A 24,284-nucleotide genomic window follows, 5' to 3' on the forward strand; every position below is an offset into this window, starting at 1 on the left:
GCACCCTACACATTTGCATCAAAACAACTTTTCTCTGTTATATAAGTTACAGTATTTAACCAACTGATATAACAAGCAAAGTAATACAAATATATATAATTGTGGTTTCACACAAAAGCCTCAAAAATTCCAGGAGGAATTTTTTTTTTAAAAGGACAATTCTGTCATCATTTACCGACCCTCATGTGGATACATGATTCTCATTCCATACTATTAAAGCCAATGAGGTTCAAAAACAACAATAGATTATTATCTTTAAATATATGCAAAAAGCTCTGAAACATAATTTCCTTATTTCATTTTCCACAAAGAAATTCATAGAGGTTTGGAATGACATAAGAGTGAATAAACATAATTTCCTTATTTCATTTTCCACAAAGAAATTCATAGAGGTTTGGAATGACATGAGAGTGAATAAGAATTTTCCTTTTTGGGTGTATTATCCTATAAAAGTCTGATAAATGTCCAACTTGGTATTGCATCAGTTTCCAGTGTTTTATACAACAAATTGAGAGTATTAAACACATGGGAGGAAAAAGTGAATCTTTAAGGCATCCACTTAATCTTCTACTGGAAATGATTCACTGGAGACCAAAGGCTGCGTGAAGGGCAGAAACACCCCCTCCCTCCACAGCTTGCGTTTCATTGGCTGAGTCAAGTGATGTCACGGAGGGTGAAACTGCATAAATAGCCCAGCATTGCTGACATTTAGACAGAATCAAAAGTCTCAGGCAACATTAACTATTATACAACCAATTGTGGAGCATAGTAGGAAATCTTTGGACCTGCTAACATGTGCCGAGCACTAGATCATCTGCCAATCACATGTCTGGAAAGGTATGTTTCATATTTATATATATATTTTTTTTCAAACAAAATCATTACTGCCAGAATAGTGAGAAGAGCTCAAATTTCATTATTTTCTTTTAAACTAGATCTCATTTTGTTCCTTACAGGGCAAAGGAGCTCAAGACTCGGTTTGGAAATTTCCTGCAAAAGCAAGAGCTTAATATCATGGGCCACTCCAAAAAATCTAACAAGCTAACACTGGAGGACAGACAAAAATGGAGCCAGTCTTTCCATGAACTCCTGCTGCACAAAGGTGAGTTTATATAAATGGAAACCGTGCACTGTTAAAAAAAGCAATTAACTAGTTTTATTCAAAACATTTATTTGTATATACACACACATACATACATACATACATACATACATACATACATACATACATACATACATACATACATACATTTTTTGATCAATATAAAAGCACGTAATTCTCAGGCTGAAGGATGAAAGCTATCAGGGTCATCTAATGTTTTCCTTGTGTTTCTTTGCAGAGGGACTGTGTGCTTTCACAGCTTTTCTTTCATCGGAGTACAGCGAAGAAAATATTGCTTTCTACTTGGCCTGTGAGGACTACACGAACACAAAGAGCTCCTCAAAGCTGTGCTCCAAGGCCAGGAAAATCTATGAGGAGTTCATCTGCTCTGACGCACCGAAAGAGGTAAATTTCCTAAGAATATTAATAGTGCAGAAGACTCACACTAAATAGGAATTGTCATGGAAAAAGTCTAATGGCAAATCATTTCTCTGCAGGTTAATCTTGATCACGAAACTAAAACCATCACTTTGAACAATATGGAACAACCCACCCTGTCCTGCTTCAACCTTGCCCAGAGTAAAATTTACACCCTCATGGAGAAAGACTGCTACCCTCGTTTCCTCAAGTCAACAGACTACCAGGAACTCATCACACAACATTTGGGTTAAACTACCCATGGCTTAAAGACAGAGACTGAGGAATGCGTCCCAGATAAACAGGGCATTTATGGTCGGTGAACAATCTGAACCAGTTTCTTGAGGTTCAGGAGGAATGAACAGACTCAAAGCCAGCCTTGGGCATTAGAGAACATCAATTCTATGAATACAGCAGTTAAGCACACAGGAAGATCAAGCTTGTAGCACTGGATAATAACTGTGAAAGCATGAGAATTTTTTGCACATTTATGTAAAACTATTTTTGTTTTTGTCTGTGTGTGTATTTTTGTATTGCCTATGAGTATTTATTGAAACATTATATTGAAAATAGTATTATTTATATTTGATGAACAATTGTGGATTATTTATTGAACTTGAGTGAAAAAAACTTGAATAAATTTTTTACTGGCAAACATTTGTCTTTAGCAGTTTTATCTTTTTTTGAATGATTAATTACTGAATTTAGAAGTTTAGAACATATATATATATATATATATATATATATATATATATATATATATATATATATATATATATATATATATATATATATATATATATAGTTATATCATATCGTTTTATTGTATTAGATTTTATTTAGTTTTGCTTTTGGATATTTTTTATTTTATTATTTTATGTGCATCTAAAAGTAAATTGATAGTTTTAATGTCATAACATTTGTAAGAAGCATCCCTATTTTCTCTTCACACATATCCATAATGTACATAGGATTTTTGCTTTTGGATTTTGTTTTATTTTATTCTATTTAGCTTTTTGTATTGTATGTGCAGCTAAAAGGAAATGTAATAATGAAATACGTCAGATATATCCCCTCTCTGCACCTCCTCTTCCCACACATCCCACACACATGGGTTAATGGAGGCTCTTAGTCACCTCCACCACACAATGCCTGGCACCTTTCTCAGTGAGCCTCGTAAAAAGACTTTAAATGTACTCTATTCACATACAAACGCATAATTAACTGCTACCAACAGGATAATTCAGTTTTTCCAGAATATACAGTCAACCAGAGGTGCTTTTTCCAGGAAAGCTCTGTGGAGATGAGACTGGTTTCCATGGTGACAGCGTGGTCCACTCATCTCACCCACTCCACGCCTCTGCAGGAGCCTGTTTACCTTCTGTTGCGATGACACTGAGAGACAGCGATGCTTCAGCGGCCCACTCTGAGTCACCTGCTCTGAACCCCCTTCATGCTGCCCTTTAAAACTCTATGAAGACCACAGTAGATGCAATCATTCACACGATTAAGATATGCATTAGGAAAACTGGTTCAATATTGCTTGTAGTAGCAATATTATGAAATTGTACACTGTGAATACTGTTAAAAAAAATCCTGTAATGTTTTTTTTTTCCTGGGTGCTTAGGTGTGTATAAATGTATTATATAATATAATTATATGAACTCCTTATTTGGTTATTTGGTGTCATTTTGGAGTCTCCAATGATCCTTGAAGCTTGCAGAAAATACAGTTTTCTGATTGTTTACTTTGCTGGATATAGCAAATGATGAATGACAAATGCTGTATGCTTAATTTTACGATAAGTGTGTGATTAATCAAGATTGATCACGCAAGAGTGCGATTAATCGCGATTTAAAAATGCCATCGATTGATAGGCCTAGTATAAACACTTGGTGGAACATCATTCTGTAGCGTGTGATGTCGTAACCAGGAAGTTATAAAAGATACCTGGATCAAACATCGTCAGGCATGGAAGAAATATGGCAAAACAACACGTGTGTCTCAGGGAACCATGGAAAGGGGAGCGCAGGGCACAACCTAATGTGTAGGTTAGTTGTTAGTTGTAACACACATGGTTTAGCACTTTCCACACATGCCAGGATTAAGACACTTAGTGTATTTACTAGTTGCCATATCAACATTATTTAGAGAAAAAATATCACCAAGATAAAAAAATCTTTGGAAGATATCACTGAACATTTATTTAATCATAGCAAAAGTAAATTTCTTACTTAAGTTTATTTTTCATCTCTGTTTTTTGTGTTTATTTAAAATAAGACAAATCTGATATCATTTTAATCTTATATCTGTTATTTAACAGTTGAGATCGTTCTTTAATGCTGATCTAACCAGCAGAAGACACGAGCCGGGGTTAAATCCCAGTTGTGCAGGTGGGGTGTGTTATAACACTGCATTACAACGTGCCCCTATTAGAACTATGCTATTATATTCTATACTTTTATGAATTCTTTTGAGAAACCATGAGAAAAGAGTGAATAATGACTGAGAGTCAATGTTCAGAAATTATTAATTATTATTATGTTTTTAAATATGCTGTATAGTTGTATTTAGCGATGTGTTTGTTGTCAAACTCAAAAAATATATATTTTTAATGAATAAAAAATGCCATTATTTTATTTGAAAAAGTTAATAATTGTATTTTATTGGCAAAATATTTTAGCCTGTCTTGGATATTTTTTTATTATATCAGATAACATTTTAAGCCGTCATTTGGTCTGGTTACAATGTGCCCCTCACATGTTACAATGTACCCCACCTATGGGGCATGTCACAATTCACTTCCATTCTTTGGGGTATATCAAAAAAAAAGTATACACTGTATTAATGAAACAAAACCTCATATTTATATAACCACATACGTACTAGACATGTGGGGAATTAATGTGAGGAAAAAAATAAATACTCTGAACCCAAAGTGGATTTACACAAACTGAAACAAAGTCAAAAAGCATTAGGTGGTGCCCCGCTCTCCCCTACAGTCATAAGCAAGACGTTCCCTTTCAAGAGAACTTCTACGCTGCATCATAGATGACGTTACATGCTATCAGTCATGTTTAATTATGACATACTGCGAGCAGGAAGACTATCTTAAGAGTCAGGGACTTCTCTGACACAGACTCAATGGGCTCAAAGGGCGCCTTGGCCAAACCATCTAACACCACTGCCAGATCCCAAGCTGGCACCCTTGCATGAATTACAAGGCTCATCCTCAAAGTACCAATGGGTTTCTCCCCAAAGACACACCACCCAAAGGTGTGTGGTAAGCTGCACTTGCTGCTAAATCATCTTCAGAGTGGAGGGGATAACCCGGCGGAGAAACGATCCTGGAGGAACTTCACCACTGAACCAACCGGGCAGTTAAGAGACCACCAGATGTTCTCCGTACCTTGAAGTGAAGACTCTCCACTTCAAGGAATTCACAAGTTGGTCCCCCTCAGGGACCAAACCTACAGCTTCCACAGTTCTGGCTGGGGGTGAAAGATAGTGACCCCAGCCTAAGACAGAAGTTCCCTCCTGATGGGAGTCTCCCAGGGAGAGCCGTCGAGGAGAGACATAAGGTCCGAGATCCATACTCGGCCCGGCCAGAACAGGGCTACCAGTAGTAGATGAACCCCGTCCTGTCGAACTCTCTCTAGAACTTCCAGGAGCAGAGTGATTAGGGGAAAGATATACAGACACAGCCTCGGCCACACCTGTACCATGGCATCCAGCCCCAGCGGAGCTGGATGCATGATGAAGAACCAAAGCGGACAGAATGATGTTTCTTGAGAAGCAAACAGGTCCACTTCCTCCCGGCCAAACTTTTTCCAAATTAACTCGACTGTCCCGGGGTGGAGTTTCCATTCCCTGGGCCTTAGCCCCTGAATCGACAGGATGTCTGCTCCTTGATTGAGGTGCCCAGATGTAGATTGCTTTCACGGAAAGTAACTTGCCGGTCTGTAAAAAGGGTGCAACCTCAGACCCCCCTGATGATTTATATACAAGACTACTGATGTGTTGTCTGTACAGAAAAGCACTTGGCAATCCTGAGATCTCGGAGGAAGTACTTCAGTTCTAGGAATACAGCCATCATCTTCAGCCAATTTATGTGCCAAGAGAGATGTTGGCCCCACCACAGACCTTCAACATTAACATTCTAAACCTGTACATCCTCAGTGGACAATTCAGTAGCTGTAGATCTAAGATTAGACGCAACAGTACCTGTCAAAAGTTTGGAAACATTGCAATGTTGTAATTGTAATTTAGTAATTTAAAATGATTGTTTTCTATTTAAATAACTTAAAAAAATATATTTATTCCTGTGATGACAAAGCTGAATTTCCCGCACCATTACTCCAGTCTTCAGTGTCAACAACAATGTAGAAACAATGATTCAAACATTTGTGTTTGAAGAGAGAAAAAATTAAAAAAACAATTTCATCAAGGATGCTTTTAATTGATCAAATGTGACAGTAAAGACATTTATAACGTTATTTTATAATGCTATTTGATCAATTATTTAATAAATGCAAATAAATGCTGTTCATTGAAATTTCTATTCATCAAAGCATCCTGAAAAAGTATCACCATTTCCTCGATTGATTTTAATGTTATTATAATAAAACTGGACTGTGGATGCTGTGGATTGACACTGCCAGTAAATGTACCCTGGGCCTCTCTCTTACAGTAAGAGGACATTTCCTTCTTCTTCTAAAGTTACCCGAGGATGTTGTGCACTAACTATTTTAGCCGTTTGATTATTGTAAGTGCTGATGAAATGAACAACAGTGTCAACAGGCTGACTTATAGCAACTATTTGCAGTAAATACTGCCACGTTTAGTCACTACCGCTGTTTAGGGTGACATATCCTACACTCACCTCCCCGTGTAAGTTATTCATAACTCAGGGCTATTCATGGATCATGGTGGTGAAGTCAGACTTGAGCATACAGACACAATAGAGGAACTACTTATATGGAATAGACAGATTTCAGATAAATGACCAGTGTTTTCCACCTCTATTGTTCCACATGACTATGGATCATTTGTAGCCTCTATTCCCAAACACATTTTGAGCTGACGATGAGGAAGTCCTCACAAATCTGTCGCCAGGAAGGTGAACTGAGCGGTTTTTAACTACTATTTAATTTTAAACAGGCTGTGTAAATATAGGACAGAACACATGTTGGGTATATTTTACCCAGCAAATTGGGTTGTTTATTTAACCCAGCATAATGGGTTGATTAGTTTTTACTATAATACTAGCTTTTTTTTACTTACACACAATAATGTTTACGGATTAACTTAAATCCTCTAAATCTTTTTTTAAATACGCCATGCACACAACCACTGTTTTGCATGATAATAAAACATTTTCGATCATATTTTACAGTATGAATTACCTTTCATGTATTGTGCAACATAGTTCTAAGTGAATGAAAACATCCTGCACAGTTTTAAATCAAAATACCACCGTATATAAAGTTATTGTATCTCAAAAGTAAGAGTCAACTCAGAGTCAATTAAACAAATCGTTTTTTAAACGAATCGCAAGCTGTTTCGTTGTGACGTCAAGACGGAACATCGGCATTGCCCATCCAATTATTGCACGAGCATTGTTTTTCATATTGTGTAGGTCTCCAGATTGTCTATCCTTTGTACTACTTTGAGTAAAGATAAAGGATGGAACAAGATTTGTTTAGCAAACTGTAATGTTACGTCAGTCATTCACGTTAGTGCTGGGTTAACTTATGCGCTGTTATTGATACAGTTCCCGCATGTGCACTGCAGTAAATTAGAAACACACACACACACACACACACACACACATATGGGTTTGTTGATGGACCCACACTTGTTAATGCTGATGGTGAGGAATTACATTTGAAACATATCATTATGTACCACAAACTTCACTGAGCATCACTGAGAAACGCCCTGCTCAAGGTTCGGGTTTCATCCGATACAGACTCGCGCAGGGATTGATGTAATATCAACGTCATTATTACTGTCTTTACTGTGTCTACAATAGCTGAGCTTTAAGATGAAGATCAGTTATGGTAATGGGAGTTTATTTTCCGGAATACGCGCTGTACGCGGTAGACCAATCACAACTGACTGGGCCATCTGATCAGAGCAGAGTAGGCTCGTGGAAAGGAGGGATTTAGAGAGACTGATTCATCCATTGTTGGAGACCTCCAAAACTAAATGAGGAAACTTTAAAATAGCATAATAGGGGCGCTTTAAGCTTGTTTAAAGGTCCCATGGCATGGCATTTTTCTATTATTTTATAATGTTTCCTGAGGTGTACTTATATTGTTAGTATGATTTTTACATCATAAAATGTCATAATTTAGAAATAAAAGGCATTTTTTCAATACTGATGTTTGCCCTGTGGCTGAATGCCCTGCTTCAAGAGGCTTGTCTGCTGTGAGACTTCAGTAAAAACGCCCACTGTTGTGATTGGCTGACATCTTTGCATTTTAAATGAGCGGAGGGGGCGTGGTTTAACGAGGTCTACGAGCCACGAGCAGGCACGAGCTGCTGCCAGAGAGACGGATGGACCTGAGTTCACTTCACATCAGTTCTGTCAGTTTCAGTTCAGTGAACGGTTATAGTTACAGCATATACTTCAGGTTATTAGTCTATTTCTAGTCGGAGTGACTGTCACTCATGTCAGAAAGTTAGTAACTTTAGTAAATTATGGATCAGCGCTGACTGGAGACGCGAACCATTTAGAACGATTCAGTCCGATTTGGTGAACTGATTCGGTTCACTAAAAAGAACCGGTTCAAAAGAAAGATCGTTCGCGAACCGGACATCACTAATGTACCAGAGACTGAGCTCAGCGATTGCTAACAAAGTTATTTATAGTAACTACTGAGTTATGAGAGCGCTGTCAGTCAGCACGAGTTTATTGTGTTTGTATCTGAGAGTTCTGAATAAACACGAGTCCCAGTCACACCGAGTCCGTCTTCATCATTATTACCAACTTTGTAACACATGCAAAGTACCATTACAGCTGTCGAGATGAACGAGTAACGAGTAAGTGTTGATAATAGCATTATTTTTTAGATATGTTCCTATCATATGAAAGGCGTCAGTGACGCGCATTGAGTACACAGCGCAAACAAAGACACAACAGCATTAATCGAATGTAATCAAGTTTATTGTGGGGAAAGCTGGCTAGCCCGGATATGCTCACGCTTACCCCCTTCTGCTTAATCTCGCGCCGCGTATGGTGCCTCCGCTGTGGGCCAGATGCAGCACTGGGGGTCGGTGATGTTGAAGGCCGAGCTTCGGCGTGTGAGGTTTATCTCTAAAGATGTTACTCTGCTGATGTTGAGCAGAAACGACTGTATGCACATTTTAGAACAGAGACGTGACGAGGACGTACAAAAACACTGACTCACAAGATAGAAAACACGAAAACACCGTTCTGTCTGGAGAGAGAGAAGCCGCTGAGTGTGCACGAATAATAAATAATTAGCTACACATCAGAAATCACTGATCACAGATCAGAAGGAACTGAAAAAAGACTTCTGTTTTCATTTGTACACTCATTCACTCGTTCACAAGCAATGATCTCTCGAGCGCTTGCATGGGCGTGCCAGATGCTCTGGGCGGAGGAAAGGGAGGTAACCGTTCCTGCTTGGACGTCAAACCAGGAGACTTCAGGATTGGCTCGTCTGGCCTGTCATTTTCTCAAAGGCAGAGAAAGACAGCCAGAACTCGGGTTTACACCGATCAACATTTCTATCCACTTGGGGACAATATTCAGGCTAGGGGAACTCATATTAATGTTGAAAAACCTCATTAAATGAAAATTTCATGCCATGGGACCTTTAACAAATATTAGAAGTAATTTAAAGTCCTCATGAAATCAAAATTGACCCTATTTATTTTGTTAGCACACATTACAGGTCTTAGGGTGAACAATTCATTTGTGCAAGTTAATGCACAGCAAAAAATTGTTTGTGGAGGTAATCTTTAATCAAAATCTGAAAAGTTACTTCCGGTCTGGAATGGCATTCCTTTTCCGATGATGTCAGTTTGACGGCTTAGGTTTGAATATCATTAACCACTCCCCTCCAACCGTTAGTCTGAGTGAGAGATGGAGAGGAGGAGCGCTGAAGTAAAACCCTGCCCTCTATTCAATATTCCGTTTCGCTTGGAAATACGTCACAGCACTAAAGAAAACTCAGTTGCTACTTCCAGTTCACTAGGACTTTAAGTGTAATCGACCAGTCTCTGGTAGCCTATCCCATTTCCACCGTAACAGCGCTGGATCAGCAGGGAAATTTCTAACTTTTGACCGCCGCCCTGCATTTCACTTGTAGCCTAAATATGCTGTGACTGGCTCCATAACCTGTTCATAAACAAATAGTGAACAGCTCTCCTACTATGGATTCATATTTTATTCTAATATTAATATAAATAAAATAATTATGTTGTAATGACAACAACAACATATTTCAAATAAATATTTAAACAAATAAACTAATTCATGCTTAAAAATGGAGAAAACAAATTATACAAGGCTGTTTTAACACTGTAAAATAACTAAATCGTGCTGGGAATATTTATTTGATTTTATTGCCTACTCATTTTTCATGAACAAGTAAAATATCTACTAGTTGTTTAAGCCTCTAAGGCATGATGGGTTAGCTTTAGTGAAAAAGCATCAATTATAACTGATTGGCTTCATTTAGCTGCACGTAGCATCATGTTATTATCAAGCTAAAAAAAATTCTAAGTGGACATCCTTCCTATTGTACTCTCCTGTGTTCTCACTCCATCTCACTCTCTTCCTTCTTTCTTCGGCTCAGAAGGAGGCTGTCACGTTGATTTGAGGTTGACTTGACAAAAAAAAAATGAACTGTGGAACAACAAGCTTCACAGTCCCCTGAAGTAATAAGAGAAAACTCAATAGGTACAGTGTGTTCTGAGACAGAATCTCCTTATCTGTTTATGTATCGTAAAAACAGTGTGTCAAGAAATGCACACATTTGCTGTGTTATTGTGTGCACTTATTTATAGTCACATCACAATCAAGTTCAGGGGGATGACGCAAGTCTCTCAACATCTTGAGAGGTAGACCCATGAGCCAAAAGAACATAAAAAGAACATTACGGTCATACTTGTCTCTATAAATGGTGAAGGTTCTGACAGGCTGGCAGGCTAGGTGTTCGTCATGTTAAGCCACAGCCCACAGCCCATTAAAAAGCTAACTGTGGGGCAAAGACAGCAAAAAGACAGTGCAGGTTTAAAGCTAAAGTGATATGGTAATCCAAGAACTACAAAAATCTGCTTTGCACATTACAGACAACCACCATGATAATACAGATGGAAAAACTGAGGGCCACTTGATGAAGTGACCAAATACATGGCCAACATATTTATATATAGAGATATAGAGAAAACAAAGACATTTTACTAGTTGGTAATTTATGAAAATGTACAATTTTATTTGAAAATGTAAATTTTTTGGAAATGCAAAGTATAAAGGTCCATCCCAAACCTTTAGTGCAGTGTAAGCATACATGAATGAGACTGTATGAATTCATATTATTCATATAGTTGTATTGAATTATTGAAAATAACTATTTCATATGAAATTGTACAATTTGATTTGTACGAAAGATATGAAGTAAGGCCTACCCCAACATTTGTTCTTAGAACTCGGTCTGGGTTATCTCTATACGATAGGCTATAATAAATCCGGTAGCGTAGATGAGGTAAAATAAACCATGTGTATGGGTAAACACAGATACATTTCTATTATAATTTTGAGTAAAATAATCAGGATTATCAATTTAACCATTAGGCGAAAATATGCCTAGGTTTTCATCAACTAAAACAACAACAACAACAACAACAACAGCAACACAATCTTGAACAAATCACCTACCCTGCCTTTAAATTGTGGATATTTTCAGCAAACAGTAGCCTATTCAGTTTAACAGTTTTTTAGGTAAATGTTAGGCGCGTTCACCTGTTTAACCACAAGGTGTCAGCACTTCACAAGTATTTTCAAAGTCCAGTATTTCACAGCCTGACAGTGAAGGTTCATAAACATTTTAGGAATCATGGACGCGAAATTATGAATGCTACTACGCTGAAGGTTGACTCATAATTATTAATGATTTCATGCAGACTTTGCTCGGAAACCTTAGGTACTGTTTGTCTCATGAATATTAGGTCGCGCTAATGTTGCTTGATAACCTTCCAATGGCGATGCTGTCTGCTGAATATTAATAGACAAGCATTCTCTCCATAGTACGACCCAGAAATTCACGATAAGGGAGCATCTGCGTCAAAAGGGACAGGTGGGATATTTATCATCATGCTGGAAATCCAGACTTACTAACAGGCCGGCGTACGGTATTTGAACCTTCTGCTTGGCTATGAAACATAACACTGAGATCATATTATTTACTCTAAATGATGCTGAATCCCTCTCTGCCTTTGCCTTTGGACATTGTCAGGACTGCCGTCATCTCTCTGTGAGGAAATCCTCAGAAATCAGTGCAGCCAAGAGGCTTCAGCATGTTTTAAATAAATAAAGGCATCGAACGATATTTCCTTTGCATAACACAATGCTGGAGAAGAGTAAATATAATTTGGTTGACGACTCAATGGATCAGAGGATTCCTGCTGATAATGAAGGACATTTCCAGCATGGGCTCACATTCGAGGTGAAGGTAAATATTAAGAATAAAAATGCACTTGTTTATTAAATGGCTCACAAATGATGTGTACTTTACCAGTATATGACTTATTCAAGTACTGATTGTTATGTTGAAGGATTGTAACAACTGTGACTGTAATTGTTATATAAATGTAATATATGTTAGGCTACATGGACATTGTAATGTAAGGTTTTGATATTTTGTGGATAACTTCACCTGTTGCACTGGCATGAATGCAATTGATTGACTTTTTCAGAAAATATATACATTTCATTATATGTTACATGATGTTTGAACCTTTTCTGCCACAGTTCATTGGGAGCCTGGATATTGTGCGTCCTAAAAGCAGGATTGAAATATTGGCAGCTATGAGACGAATACGGGTAAGGGTTCCTGAATTTTTCAGATGAAGGAAGATTATCTTCATAAAGATACAGACAGTTTACCTTTTTGAAAGAATGATGTGTAAATAGCATATCCTGTTCTCAAATGACTAACAAGCTTAAGAATGTTGATATTACTGGTAATTAACATACAGTAGGCTACATTTTCATTATGTCATCATTTAACAGAAAAATGTTCATGTCAGAATGTCTGTCCTTCAATGTCTTAAATGTATTTAAATTTTTAACCAAGTAGTGCCAAACCTTAAATATTTCTTCTTCATTCTGCATTATATCATGTATTTAACATTGCAAAGGGTGTTTTCAAAGCTTTTAAGGGTATAGGTCGCCCAACATTAAATACTCACTCTGATGTCGTTCCAAAACTTTGTTCATCTTCACAACACAAGTGAAGATCATTTTGAGACCGACCACTTTGATGCTAAATCGTAAAACTAATCCAAATGAATTTAGTGGTGTAGTCCAAATTGCCTGAAGAGACACAATCCCTTTATATGATGAACACATTGAATTTAGGCTTTTATTCACACAAACGACAGGAGAGTGAGTGCTTACTGTAATGACAGTATTTTCATTTTTGGGTAAACTAACCCTTTAATAATTCAACAGTTTTCTCTGAACAACTGGTTATTATTTTTATGGACTGATGAATTAAACCATTTTATTGTGGTGGAAGGTGTTTATTCTGTTCATATGGAACCAGTGTAAAGACTGTTTGTTTGTGTCTTCTCTGCTCAGGGGACCAGTGTGGATGTTTTTATGGCTATGAGATTGCGCCAGTGTGCTGGCAGCAGCAGCACGGTTTACTTTAATCAACTTTGCTCCATCAAAGAGAATATGTTTGTGCAATGTTTAGACATTTTTGCACAAGATTTCTCTTCAGGGAACTTTTCCTGTATCAATCAATTGAATCAGTACTCAGTAGTATTTCATAGCTCTCAATTTTTTTTCAGATATCATTTCATGTATTTGAGGAGAACTGAGAGCAGCAGGACAAACACACTCCTTAGAAATAAGCTTGCCTTGCTTTTGGTCCATGTTAGCATAATCAAAGCTTCGGATGAAAGAGGTTCTTTTGACCCAGACACATTTTAGTATGCCTAGTGCATCTCCTTCAATCCCACCCCTGTGGATTTCCTGATTATTTCCTAGACTTTGATTACTTATGCAGTTCTCCAATGACTGCAAGTCTTTCAAAAGCAATAGCATCTTCATTAGTGGTTGATATCTTGATATATCCCATCGTATCAGTGCAGGTTGCTCAAGTTTTCCTTACCTAGACATTAAGAATCTATTAGATTTGAGATATACAGAGTATGTGTTCTAGTCCACAATTTTTATTCTTGTTTGTTCATATACAGTAGGCCTATACATTATGTGGTGACTTTATCAAAATGTTACTTCGAGTTTACTTGTTACAGAACCAGTTACTCTTAAGTGATGTGTCTTACTTAAAGACTTAGTAGTGATTAATTCATTTGTTTCTTCTGGTCTTATATGTCTCTCACTGTTTACTGACCTACATGTAGGCTGTTCGAAAAATTACACCTGTTATGTTCGGGTCAAAAATGACCCGTATAGACTTAAATATAACTTCAGAAAATGTACTCCTCTCTCCTATTGATGGTATACATGAAATCTGGTAGTGCTTCCCTAGATTTACAATAGTCTTATATAATTATTTCACTTGGACATTTAATTATATGACTGTATCGTCAACTATATGTCAGTGGTGGTACAGAAGATACATATCAAGGTACAGTATACACTCACCTAAATGATTATTAGGAACACCATACTAATACTGTGTTTGACCCCCTTTTGCCTTCAGAACTGCCTTAATTCTACGTGGCATTGATTCAACAAGGTGCTGAAAGCATTCTTTAGAAATGTTGGCCCATATTGATAGGATAGCATCTTGCAGTTGATGGAGATTGGTGGGATGCACATCCAGGGCACGAAGCTCCCGTTCCACCTCATCCCAAAGATGCTCTATTGGGTTGAGATCTGGTGACTGTGGGGGCCATTTTAGTACAGTGAACTCCTTGTCATGTTCAAGAAACCAATTTGAAATGATTCGAGCTTTGTGACATGGTGCATTAACCTGCTGGATGTAGCCATCAGAGGATGGGTACATGGTGGTCATAAAGGGATGGACATGGTCAGAAACAATGCTCAGGTAGGCCGTGGCATTTAAATGATGCCCAATTGGCACTAAGGGGCCTAAAGTGTGCCAAGAAAACATCCCCCACACCATTACACCACCACCACCAGCCTGCACAGTGGTAACAAGGCATGATGGATCCATGTTCTCATTCTGTTTACGCCAAATTCTGACTCTACCATCTGAATGTCTCAACAGAAATTGAGACTCATCAGACCAGGCAACATTTTTCCAGTCTTCAACTGTCCAATTTTGGTGAGCTTGTGCAAATTGTAGCCTCTTTTTCCTATTTGTAGTGGAGATGAGTGGTACCCGGTGGGGTCTTCTGCTGTTGTAGCCCATCCGCCTCAAGGTTGTGCGTGTTGTGGCTTCACAAATGCTTTGCTGCATACCTCGGTTTTAACGAGTGGTTATTTCAGTCAAAGTTGCTCTTCTATCAGCTTGAATCAGTCGGCCCATTTTCCTCTGACCTCCAGCATCAACAAAGCATTTTCACCCACAGGACTGCCGCATACTGGATGTTTTTCCCTTTTCACACCATTCTTTGTAAACCCTAGAAATGGTTGTGCGTGAAAATCCCAGTAACTGAGCAGATTGTGAAATACTCAGACCGGCCCGTCTGGCACCAACAACCATGCCATGCTCAAAATTGCTTAAATCACCTTTCTTTCCCATTCTGACATTCAGTTTGGAGTTCAGGAGATTGTCTTGACCAGGACCACACCCCTAAATGCATTGAAGCAACTGCCATGTGATTGGTTGATTAGATAATTGCATTAATGAGAAATTGAACAGGTGTTCCTAATAATCCCTTAGGTGAGTGTATAGTACAATGGGGCTAAAGGTGCACTGGGGTAAAAGACGCCTTTGATTTTATTTACTTCTAAACCACTAGATGGCACAAAAACTTGCTGCAGCATTTTCCAAACTATCCGCTTTCAAGATGCACGTGGGAATTTGGCTGATCCTTGACGTGATTGCAGGCAGCAACGCTAACTTGATTCTGTGCTAATGTTATCTAATATTTGAAGTTTTTTTTAAATGTTGTCGATTTAAGTAGTTCATGGGAATTGCTAAAATTGCCTATATTTTGAGAAAGGTCTTCTTAATGATTTTTCAGTTTTCAAGGTTATTAAAGCAACAGTGTTTCATTAACGGAAGAATATGTTAAAATATGGTATTTGGGGTAAAAAGTACCCCTGCTGTTGGGGCTAAAGGCACAATATTTAACATGATAATAAACAGCCGGCTGACTTTTCTGACTTTTGTTGACATGGTTAGATTCAGATATCAAATCATATTGGGTGTCTACCTTAGAGATAATCACCATATTTATAATGAAACAGTCAGTCATATTTAAAAATGTGATATTAATTATATAATTGTCACAGAAACAAGAGGATGACAGGAAGGTAACGTGAATGACAGTCTTTATGTCACGCCATGGCGGTGCAGGTAGCGCAGGGGGCCATATAGATGAAAGAAGTTCAGAGGACCATGGCTGAGCAGATTACCACCACAGCTGGGCAGTCAGGAATGAAGATCCCCATGTTGGAGCAGATCACTGGGGCAGATCTGGAGGAACCAGAACACAGAGCACAGAGAGGTTAGCAATGGTCATAATGAGGCTGGCAAGGTGTTTCTGGTTAATCTCTGTGGTCATCTCAGGGCTGACAAGAAGTTTATAAATTACCTATGTGGTCATGTTGAGGCAAACAGGCAGTGAAGGAGTAACCTCTGCGGTCGTGTTGGTGGACAGAGAAAACTTGGGTGCAACCTCCATAGTCGTGTTATGGCAGGCAGGCAGTTCTGGAACAACCTCTGCATTCGTGTTGGGGGACACAGAAAACTTGGGGTCAACCTTCATGGTCGCTTCAGGGCACACAGGAAATTCGAGGACCATCTCTGTGGTTGACTTAAGGCTGACAAGAAACTCGGAAACAGCCTGTGTGGCTATGACAAATTAGTCATAGTTTAGCTAGCATAGTTTAGTAGTTTAGCCTCCAAGGCTACATCAGGGCAAACAGGAAATTCGGGAATGACCCTCTTGGTCATATCTGGGAAAACAGGGAACTCGGGAATGACCTCCGTGGTCGCATCTAGACAGAGAAGACTGGGAAATGACCTTCGTGGTCGCATTTGGACAAATTGAAAACTCGGGAACGACCTCATGGTCGTCTCTGGGCAAACAGAAAATTCTGGGACAAATACCTCCCCTTCGATACGAGTGGGAGTGCATTGCACTGGGCTGAGCTCTGCGACGAGAGCAAGCACGGGACTCTGGTCAAGGGATGGACCCTTCACTGGACTTTAGTCAGGGGCAGAAGCCCTCAGTGGACTATACTCTGGAATGGATTCTTGTCTGGGAGGAATTCTCTTATGGACTGGAGGTAAATTTAGAGTTATCTCATAAGTACGAGTGGGCTTCAGGGATTAGAGTGGGCTCCAATGTAGATTCAGGGGTTAGAGTGGGCTCCGATGCAGACTCTAGGGCCGGAATGGGCTCAATACAAAACTCTGAAACTGGAGTGGACTCATTACTGAATTCTAAGGCTAGAGCGGACTCGTGACGGAACTCTGGGATGGGATTAAAGGGAAACTCCTCAGGGACTGGAGCCATCTCTGCATTGTGCTCAGGGGCTGGAGCCATTACTAGACAATGGTCAGGGGCAGGAGCCAACACTAAGCTCTGTTCAGGGGCTGAAGTAGACACTGGGCTGTGGTCAGGGGTATGACCTGCAGTCGACCGTTTCCTTTGGGTAGAGGTGAAAAGAAGCGCTGAGGTTTTAATAGTCTCTGGACTTAGCCCATACTCTGGAGCAGGCACATGGGTGGAAGCAGATTCTGGAACAGGAATAAACTTATAAATTAATTTCAGTGCTGGAACAGGCTTGTAACAGAACACTGGGACTGGAACAGGCTTGATGGATGGTGTTGACTCTGGAACAGGCTTCACTGGGACAGACTCAGAAAATCACAGGAGTTACATTATTTGAAACTTCACCTTCAGGAGCTAGCATGGGGAAATTATTCCTTGGAACAGATTTGGAGATAACACTGTGAGAGATTTGGGAATTTTACTCACTGGAATGGATTAATGATTTTGTTTATTTGGTATGGATTCTGGACCGGAGACTTCTGGACCGGAATCTTCACCACTGTCCTGACAGATATGATAAGTGGATCCACAAGCTTTGCCACCATGTCCGTGCTGTTTGAGATAGCCTTGTTCGCCCGAGGAAATACCGGAGTTCTTACTATGATTTTATCGTAAGCTGTTGAAACAGAGACAGGAGTGGCTTATTGTTTCTTCCACAGAGCAGATGATAACCTCGCCAACAGTGAAAGACGAACCACTTAGCCACAGTGCATAATCAAGATAGCGCTCCACGGAACAGGTGGTAGCTGTTGATAAAGATCATCGTCCAATCCGCACCAGAAGATTGTCTTCAAGGTATCCTCACTCCAATGTACCATATTGGAAAGATCAAGAAATTCCTCAACATAATCTTCAAATGGCCATCTTGAAAGTCCATAAACTAGTAAACTTTCGGCCGACCGCCTTCCCTGTTCAATTTATGGAAAAATTGTTGAAAGTTCCCCTGCCAATCAAAAGACTAACGCGACCAGGTAGGCTCGTCATGACGTCACGTACGCATCTTGAGTCACTTTTCCACGGAAGGCGGTCGGCCGAAAGTTTACTTGATAAAGTTTTAAATATGGATATTTTTCTTACACAAACGCGTCGATTCGCTTCAGAAGGCCTTTATTAACACCCCGGAGCCGCGTGGAGCACGTTATTTGACAGACAGATGCCCTTTTTATGGACTTAAAAAACAGAGCAACTATTAATCCAGTTCTAATGCTTGGATTAGCCTGGACTTTTGTAATATTGCCTCTGGCTTGGCGTGCTCAGTTGGGTACACTAAACTTTTCTAAAATTTTCAACTAAATATTGAAATAAATCTAATTATTAAACTAAATTAACCATATAAACTAAATTAGTGATCTAATTACTGATCTAAAGGCCAAACTGCCACTGTATGATAATTGAAATGAACTGATGACATAACCGTTTTCTCCAGAATGGCTAGACGGCTGAATAAAATTATGCTGCATTATTTTCCTGTTTAACACTGTAAAGCTGCTTTGAAACAATCTGCATTGTTAAAAGCGCTATATAAATAAAGTTGACTTGTCTTGACCTAATTTAACTCCGATTTTATTCGTCTGAAAGAAGAATGTATACACCTAGGATGACTTGAGGGTGAGTAAATTATAGGCTAATTTTCATTTTTGGGGGAACTATCCCTTTAAGTATCGCAATAATATCGGGCCTCTGACGATTCCCACTCCTAGTAATAGGTAGGTCTCCAAGGTGAGTAGTTGGGTAAGTCCTTGCTTGTGGAACAACGTTGGTTAACATTTCTTTTGAAAGGACGATGTAGGAGTCATAGTAGCAATGAGACAATGAATGAGTGTTTTTGTTGCTTGCTTATATAGGGAAACGGATGAGGTTGATGGCAAACAGGAGTAAAGATTGAGCTCGGTGTGGAGATGAACATATTTTAATGACAGTATATTTATTGAACAAAAATGAATTATTTTATTTCTCAAAATAAACAAAAAATAGTGAAAACTTTGCTAAAGGGATTTATTTGAACAAGTATTAACTTAGACATTATTCAAAACATATTATTTTAGCTGAATTATTTGTATCAATACTGTGTGCCTTTTGCCCTATGCTGGTGAGCCTTTTACCCTGTGTTTGGGGTAAAAGGCCCACCTTGCCACCTCATACATTTATAAGTTTTTAAACAAAATAAACCACTTTTATGATTTATTTTCACACAAAATCTGTGGCTCCATCAATGTTCAATACAAACATATATATTTTTACTGCAATCATACACTCTGTGAGTAGGGAAAAGCACATTTTTCTTAAGGTGTGCCTTTAGCCTCGTTGTTCCCTACATATTATGAGGATGTGACCCAAACATAACAGAAAATGTATACAAAAATTTTGACATATCATAAATATAAATAGCATATTATAGAATCTTTGTTTTTCAAAAAGGCATTTAAACAACATAACAGGGTGTGAGCATGATAAAGTTTATGTCATGATTCCTGTTTCAATTCATTCTGTTTGTCATTATTTTTATGTGTTATTTTCAGTATGAGTTTAAAATTAAGAACATAAAGAAGAAGAAAGTCAATCTTATTGTGTCAGTGGATGGTGTCAAGGTAGTTTTGCGGAAAAAGAAAAAGGTGAGCTCTTTCAGTGTTTCTTTCTCATACGTTCATTATAAATATGAATTCTGATGTTGCGTATGTTGTACAAATAATTATGTATATACAAACAATTATGATAAATTATGAATATATTTCTTGACTAAAAATGTGCTAAATATTTGTGTTAGAAATATGACTATAACTGGGATGAAAGCCAAATGACACTGGCCCAAGACCCCATTTTCAGGTAATTTTACCACATTTTATTTCCATTGAGAGTTGATTACTCATTTTGCTCACCATGACTGGAGTGACATGGCATGGCCTGTGGGGGTTTGATGACCTTTATCATTGTGCACGTCACGCGTCACATCAGAATCATTTGGCTCCGTGAGTTGCAACAAAAAGCAGAATGTCTTTGAAATCCCCATAGCAACAACCAGTCTCCAGTGCGCATAGGCAGATTATTATCATTAGTGTTGACTAGCGTCAGTCCACTTTAGTTTTACTGTATTAAAACAATACCAATCAATACCAACACCGTTCTAAAATTGATACATTTCTTTTTTTACATTTCTAGTGTCAAGTTTTAGCTTAACACTAATATAATGTACCATTTTCTGTTGTATTTCCAAAACCTGTTGTTATTTCAAAATGTATTGAGCACATTAATGTATTCCTGTAAGGCTGTTATGACATGCCAAAGAGACCAATCAGTAGAAAGCATGTTGGCCTTGTTGTTGCCATGGCAATGTGACAGTTTTAAGGTCAATTGCTGTAGCTCATTAGTCTTTTTTTTTTCTTTTCAGAATATTTTACGTCTCACATGACTCACAGGACCTGAAGATATTCAGTTATATAGCAAGAGACAAGAAAAGCAATGTGTTCCGCTGCAATGTCTTCAAATCCAAGAGAAAGGTAAACACATCACTAAGATATTTGATAATATTCCATTTGGCACAAATATGTTAATAATATTGATTGGTTGTCCAGGAATAAAAATGGCAAAATGGGACATCTCAGCGGTAGATCAATTCTGCTGGTCATCAATTATTTAGCTGTCGCCTTATTTATCAGATGATTTAGTGCCAGATTTACTAACAGCTTGCATCAGCACAAACCCTCTTTTAGCGTTAAAAAGTACTGTCAGGATTTACTAAAGACACACAGTGAAAAAAGAGCACTGAAAAGTCGTGGACAGGGTTATTTTTGTGGCTGACCTTATTGCATATTCATTTGTAGGAGTTTCCCTTTCAGACGCAAAATTTATGGGAGGAGAGCATTTAAATGAATCATGCAAGGTGATTTACTGAAGTTCTCTTTCATAGGTTCACTCGACGCTGCGTCACTTTAATGACGTAATGGGACGCCCTCTGGGTGTGCCGATTGTCTGAAGCCCTTATAGAATCACGCCAATTGATTGGCTGATGGCGCGCACGTCGCCCCACCTGACGTAGTCACCTATATTAGCGCTCGCGCGCGCCATCTGCTCCTCAGATTTCTCTGCCTTCACGAAGCGGCCATTTCATGCCCTTCGGTTATCGATTTTTCTGGCCCAAAAAAAAAACAGTCGATATTTACCTCAGCACTTCAGCGACCGCGGATTGTGGAACTTTGTTCTCCTTGTGGTGAAGTGCTATGGAATTCCGACGTTGCCCACCGCCGTGCACTCGCTTCATCGCGATCGACGATCCCCACAGTAAGTGTGTTAAATGTCTGGGATTTCCACACGCACGCGACGCGGTTCAGGGGTTCTCTAACTGTAAATACTGCGATAACCTCCTTCTCAAAACCCTCCGCTCGAGGCTCGCGGTTTTTGAGAGGGAGTCATCCGTTTTTCCCCGTCGCGCTCCCGAGGCCGCGCAGGCCTCTCTTGGATCCGCGACCTGGGGTTCGGATGTAGAGCTCGAGGATGTGGAGTGCGAGCAGACGGGCCTCGCCCTTTCTCTCCCTCTCTCCCCCGAGCATGTGCGCGGGACTCCGCCTGTGGAATACTCGCACGATTATCTCTGTCCCAGCCCGGAGGCACGCGATGCGGTTTCCTTCGGACTGGAGGATGTCATTTTCACTGCAGCATCCGACTCCGAGGATTTCGGTGCTGCAAATACTGACGACGCTCTCCCGCCAAGCGGCCAGGAAGCGCGGCCATCAGCGGCGTATGACGAGCTCGTGGATGTACTCGCGCGCGCTACACAGAAGCTCGCGATCGAGTGGCCGGATGAACCCCGCGAAGCTCAATCTTCTCGGTTGGATGAGAGATTCCTCAGCGGCCCTAATTCTAGGCCTCCGCGGAGGAAGCTACCATTTTTCAGTGATCTACACAGTGAGATTTCTAGATCCTGGAAGCAGCCGTTCTCAGCCCGCCTAACTAACGCGGCAGCCGCTGATTTCACTAACCTCGTGGGTTTTGAGGAACAGGGCTATTCCGCTATTCCCGCGGTTGAGGACACGCTGGCCACTCACCTCGCGCCATCTTCAGCTCCCTCATGGAAGTCCCGCCCCCTTCTTCCCACTAAGCCGTGCAGGACCACTTCTGCCCTGATTGGAAAATCCTACATGGCGGCTGGTCAGGCTGGCATGGCCCTTCATACTATGGCCATTCTCCAGGCATATCAGGCGGATGTACTGAAGGAAATGGACGAGGGCACCGGTTTGACGCCGGAAGCTGTAAAGGAGCTTCGTAAAGCCACGGATTTGGCGTTACGAGCAACTAAACACACAGCTCGCGCTGTAGGGCGCTCTATGGCGGGCGCGGTGGCGGCGGAGCGCCACTTATGGCTTAATCTCACTGAGATTCGCGATAAGGAGAAAGTTTTCCTTATGGACGCTCCGATTTCCCAGTCCGGATTGTTTGGGGAGGCGGTTAACACTGTGGTTGAGAAGTTTAGATCTGCAAAATCCCAGTCTGCCGCTCTTAAGCAGTTCATGCCGAGGAGAGCGAGGGACGCTCCTTCCCCCTCCCCCTCTCAGTCCAGAGATCGCCCCTCTTTCAAAAGAGAGTTTACCGCCCGGAGGAGCGACCAGAGTTATCCTCCACCCACCACGGTCTGGGGAGCTCGCGGTCGTCCATTTCCCCGTCAACGTCCTCACAAACGCATCGACCCAAAGCGGCCCAGCAAACCTTCTGCTTCGGCCACTTCGAGTCGCTCCTGACCCTCCGGTCAGAAAAAGGGGAGCTGCAGTTCACGACCGGGGCTGGGTCAGACCGCGCAAGCGTTTCTGCCCGCCCCCCACCAGCTCTCCCTATCCAGCTCTGTCATTTCCGCCGCCCAGCGCGCTTCGGAATACAGAACCGAATATATCCTCGCCTTTTCCGGCGCTGGAGGAAGGAGACGCTCTCTGCTTTCTCCCCTCACGTCTGATTGGCTCACCATCCGCCGCTCGTCCAGACGGAGACACATCCGGTCTTCTCCGGGAACCAGAGCGGCCCAGCCTTCCACTGCCTACTCCGCGCCAGGACGCCACGTGCTCTCCTCTGCGGATGGCCACACCCCCCTCAGAGGTCCAGCTCGACACCCCAACTCAGGTATGTCCACCGCACCTCATCATACCTCCCACTTTGTCAAATTTCCTCCTCGAGTGGAAACTTTTGCCAGGGATATCATCCTGGGTCCTCCGCACGATTCAGTCAGGCTACACGCTTCAGTTCTGTCGCAACCCTCCTCGCTTCGACGGGGTCGCTCAGACGGTAGTAAACAGCGCCTCTCAGGCTTCTGTGCTACAACAAGAGCTCTCTTCTCTCCTCCTAAAGGGGGCAATAGAGGAAGTTCCGGCAACAGAGGAGAAATGTGGCTTCTTCAGCCGTTATTTCCTTGTTCCGAAGAAAGACGGCGGTCTGCGTCCCATCCTGGACCTCCGCCGCCTGAACTTCGCCCTCTACAAAGGGAAGTTCAAGATGCTAACGCTAAAGACTATCTTGTCTCAGATACGTGCGGAGGACTGGTTTGTCACTATAGACCTGAGAGATGCTTACTTCCATATTCAGGTTGTCAGACGACACAGGAAGTTTCTCAGGTTCGCCTTCAAAGGGAAGGCTTATCAATACAAAGTCCTTCCCTTCGGCCTTGCCCTGGCACCAAGGACGTTCACGAAGTGTATGGATGCTGCTCTGGCCCCGCTGAGGCTCCAGGGCATCCGTATTCTCAATTACCTGGACGACTGGCTCATTTTGGCCCACTCCAGGGAGTTAGCCTGTCATCACAGAGATGTCGTTCTTCGACACGTTCAATCTCTTGGCTTGAGAGTGAACACAGACAAGAGCGTTCTTA

The 24,284-nt window shown here is 40.6% G+C and overlaps 2 protein-coding genes across 2 annotated transcripts in view; both read left to right on the forward strand.

The window, feature by feature from the left end:
* Positions 1 to 714: 714 nt before the first annotated feature.
* rgs5b (regulator of G protein signaling 5b) lies at positions 715 to 2,171 on the forward strand. The gene is made up of 4 exons (XM_079819069.1): positions 715 to 837; positions 957 to 1,102; positions 1,341 to 1,507; positions 1,600 to 2,171. The coding sequence occupies exons 1-4, from the start codon at positions 794 to 796 to the stop codon at positions 1,771 to 1,773; spliced, it is 531 nt and encodes a 176-aa protein (XP_079675195.1). The 5' UTR covers positions 715 to 793; the 3' UTR covers positions 1,774 to 2,171.
* A 9,949-nt stretch (positions 2,172 to 12,120) lies between these two features.
* The window catches only part of nos1apb (nitric oxide synthase 1 (neuronal) adaptor protein b), a gene marked incomplete at its 5' end in the record, with an annotated part of 34,965 nt that continues 22,801 nt past the window's right edge, over positions 12,121 to 24,284 (forward strand). The window contains 5 exons of the mRNA XM_079819931.1: positions 12,121 to 12,225; positions 12,525 to 12,596; positions 19,960 to 20,052; positions 20,205 to 20,263; positions 20,826 to 20,934. Of these exons, the coding sequence (XP_079676057.1) occupies positions 12,121 to 12,225; positions 12,525 to 12,596; positions 19,960 to 20,052; positions 20,205 to 20,263; positions 20,826 to 20,934 (438 nt within the window). The remainder of the gene's footprint in view (positions 12,226 to 12,524; positions 12,597 to 19,959; positions 20,053 to 20,204; positions 20,264 to 20,825; positions 20,935 to 24,284) is intronic.

Source organism: Gobio gobio, assembly GCF_949357685.1.
Source record: "Gobio gobio genome assembly, chromosome: 6".
Classification (NCBI taxonomy): domain Eukaryota; kingdom Metazoa; phylum Chordata; class Actinopteri; order Cypriniformes; family Gobionidae; genus Gobio; species Gobio gobio.

Excerpts from the sequence above, each read along its gene's own strand:
- rgs5b (XM_079819069.1), top strand. The coding sequence starts at position 794 with ATGTGCCGAGCACTAGATCATCTGCCAATCACATGTCTGGAAAG. Across the intron at positions 838-956 it reads CCAATCACATGTCTGGAAAG|GGCAAAGGAGCTCAAGACTC; the intron begins GTATGTTTCATA and ends TGTTCCTTACAG. Across the intron at positions 1,103-1,340 it reads TGAACTCCTGCTGCACAAAG|AGGGACTGTGTGCTTTCACA; the intron begins GTGAGTTTATAT and ends GTTTCTTTGCAG.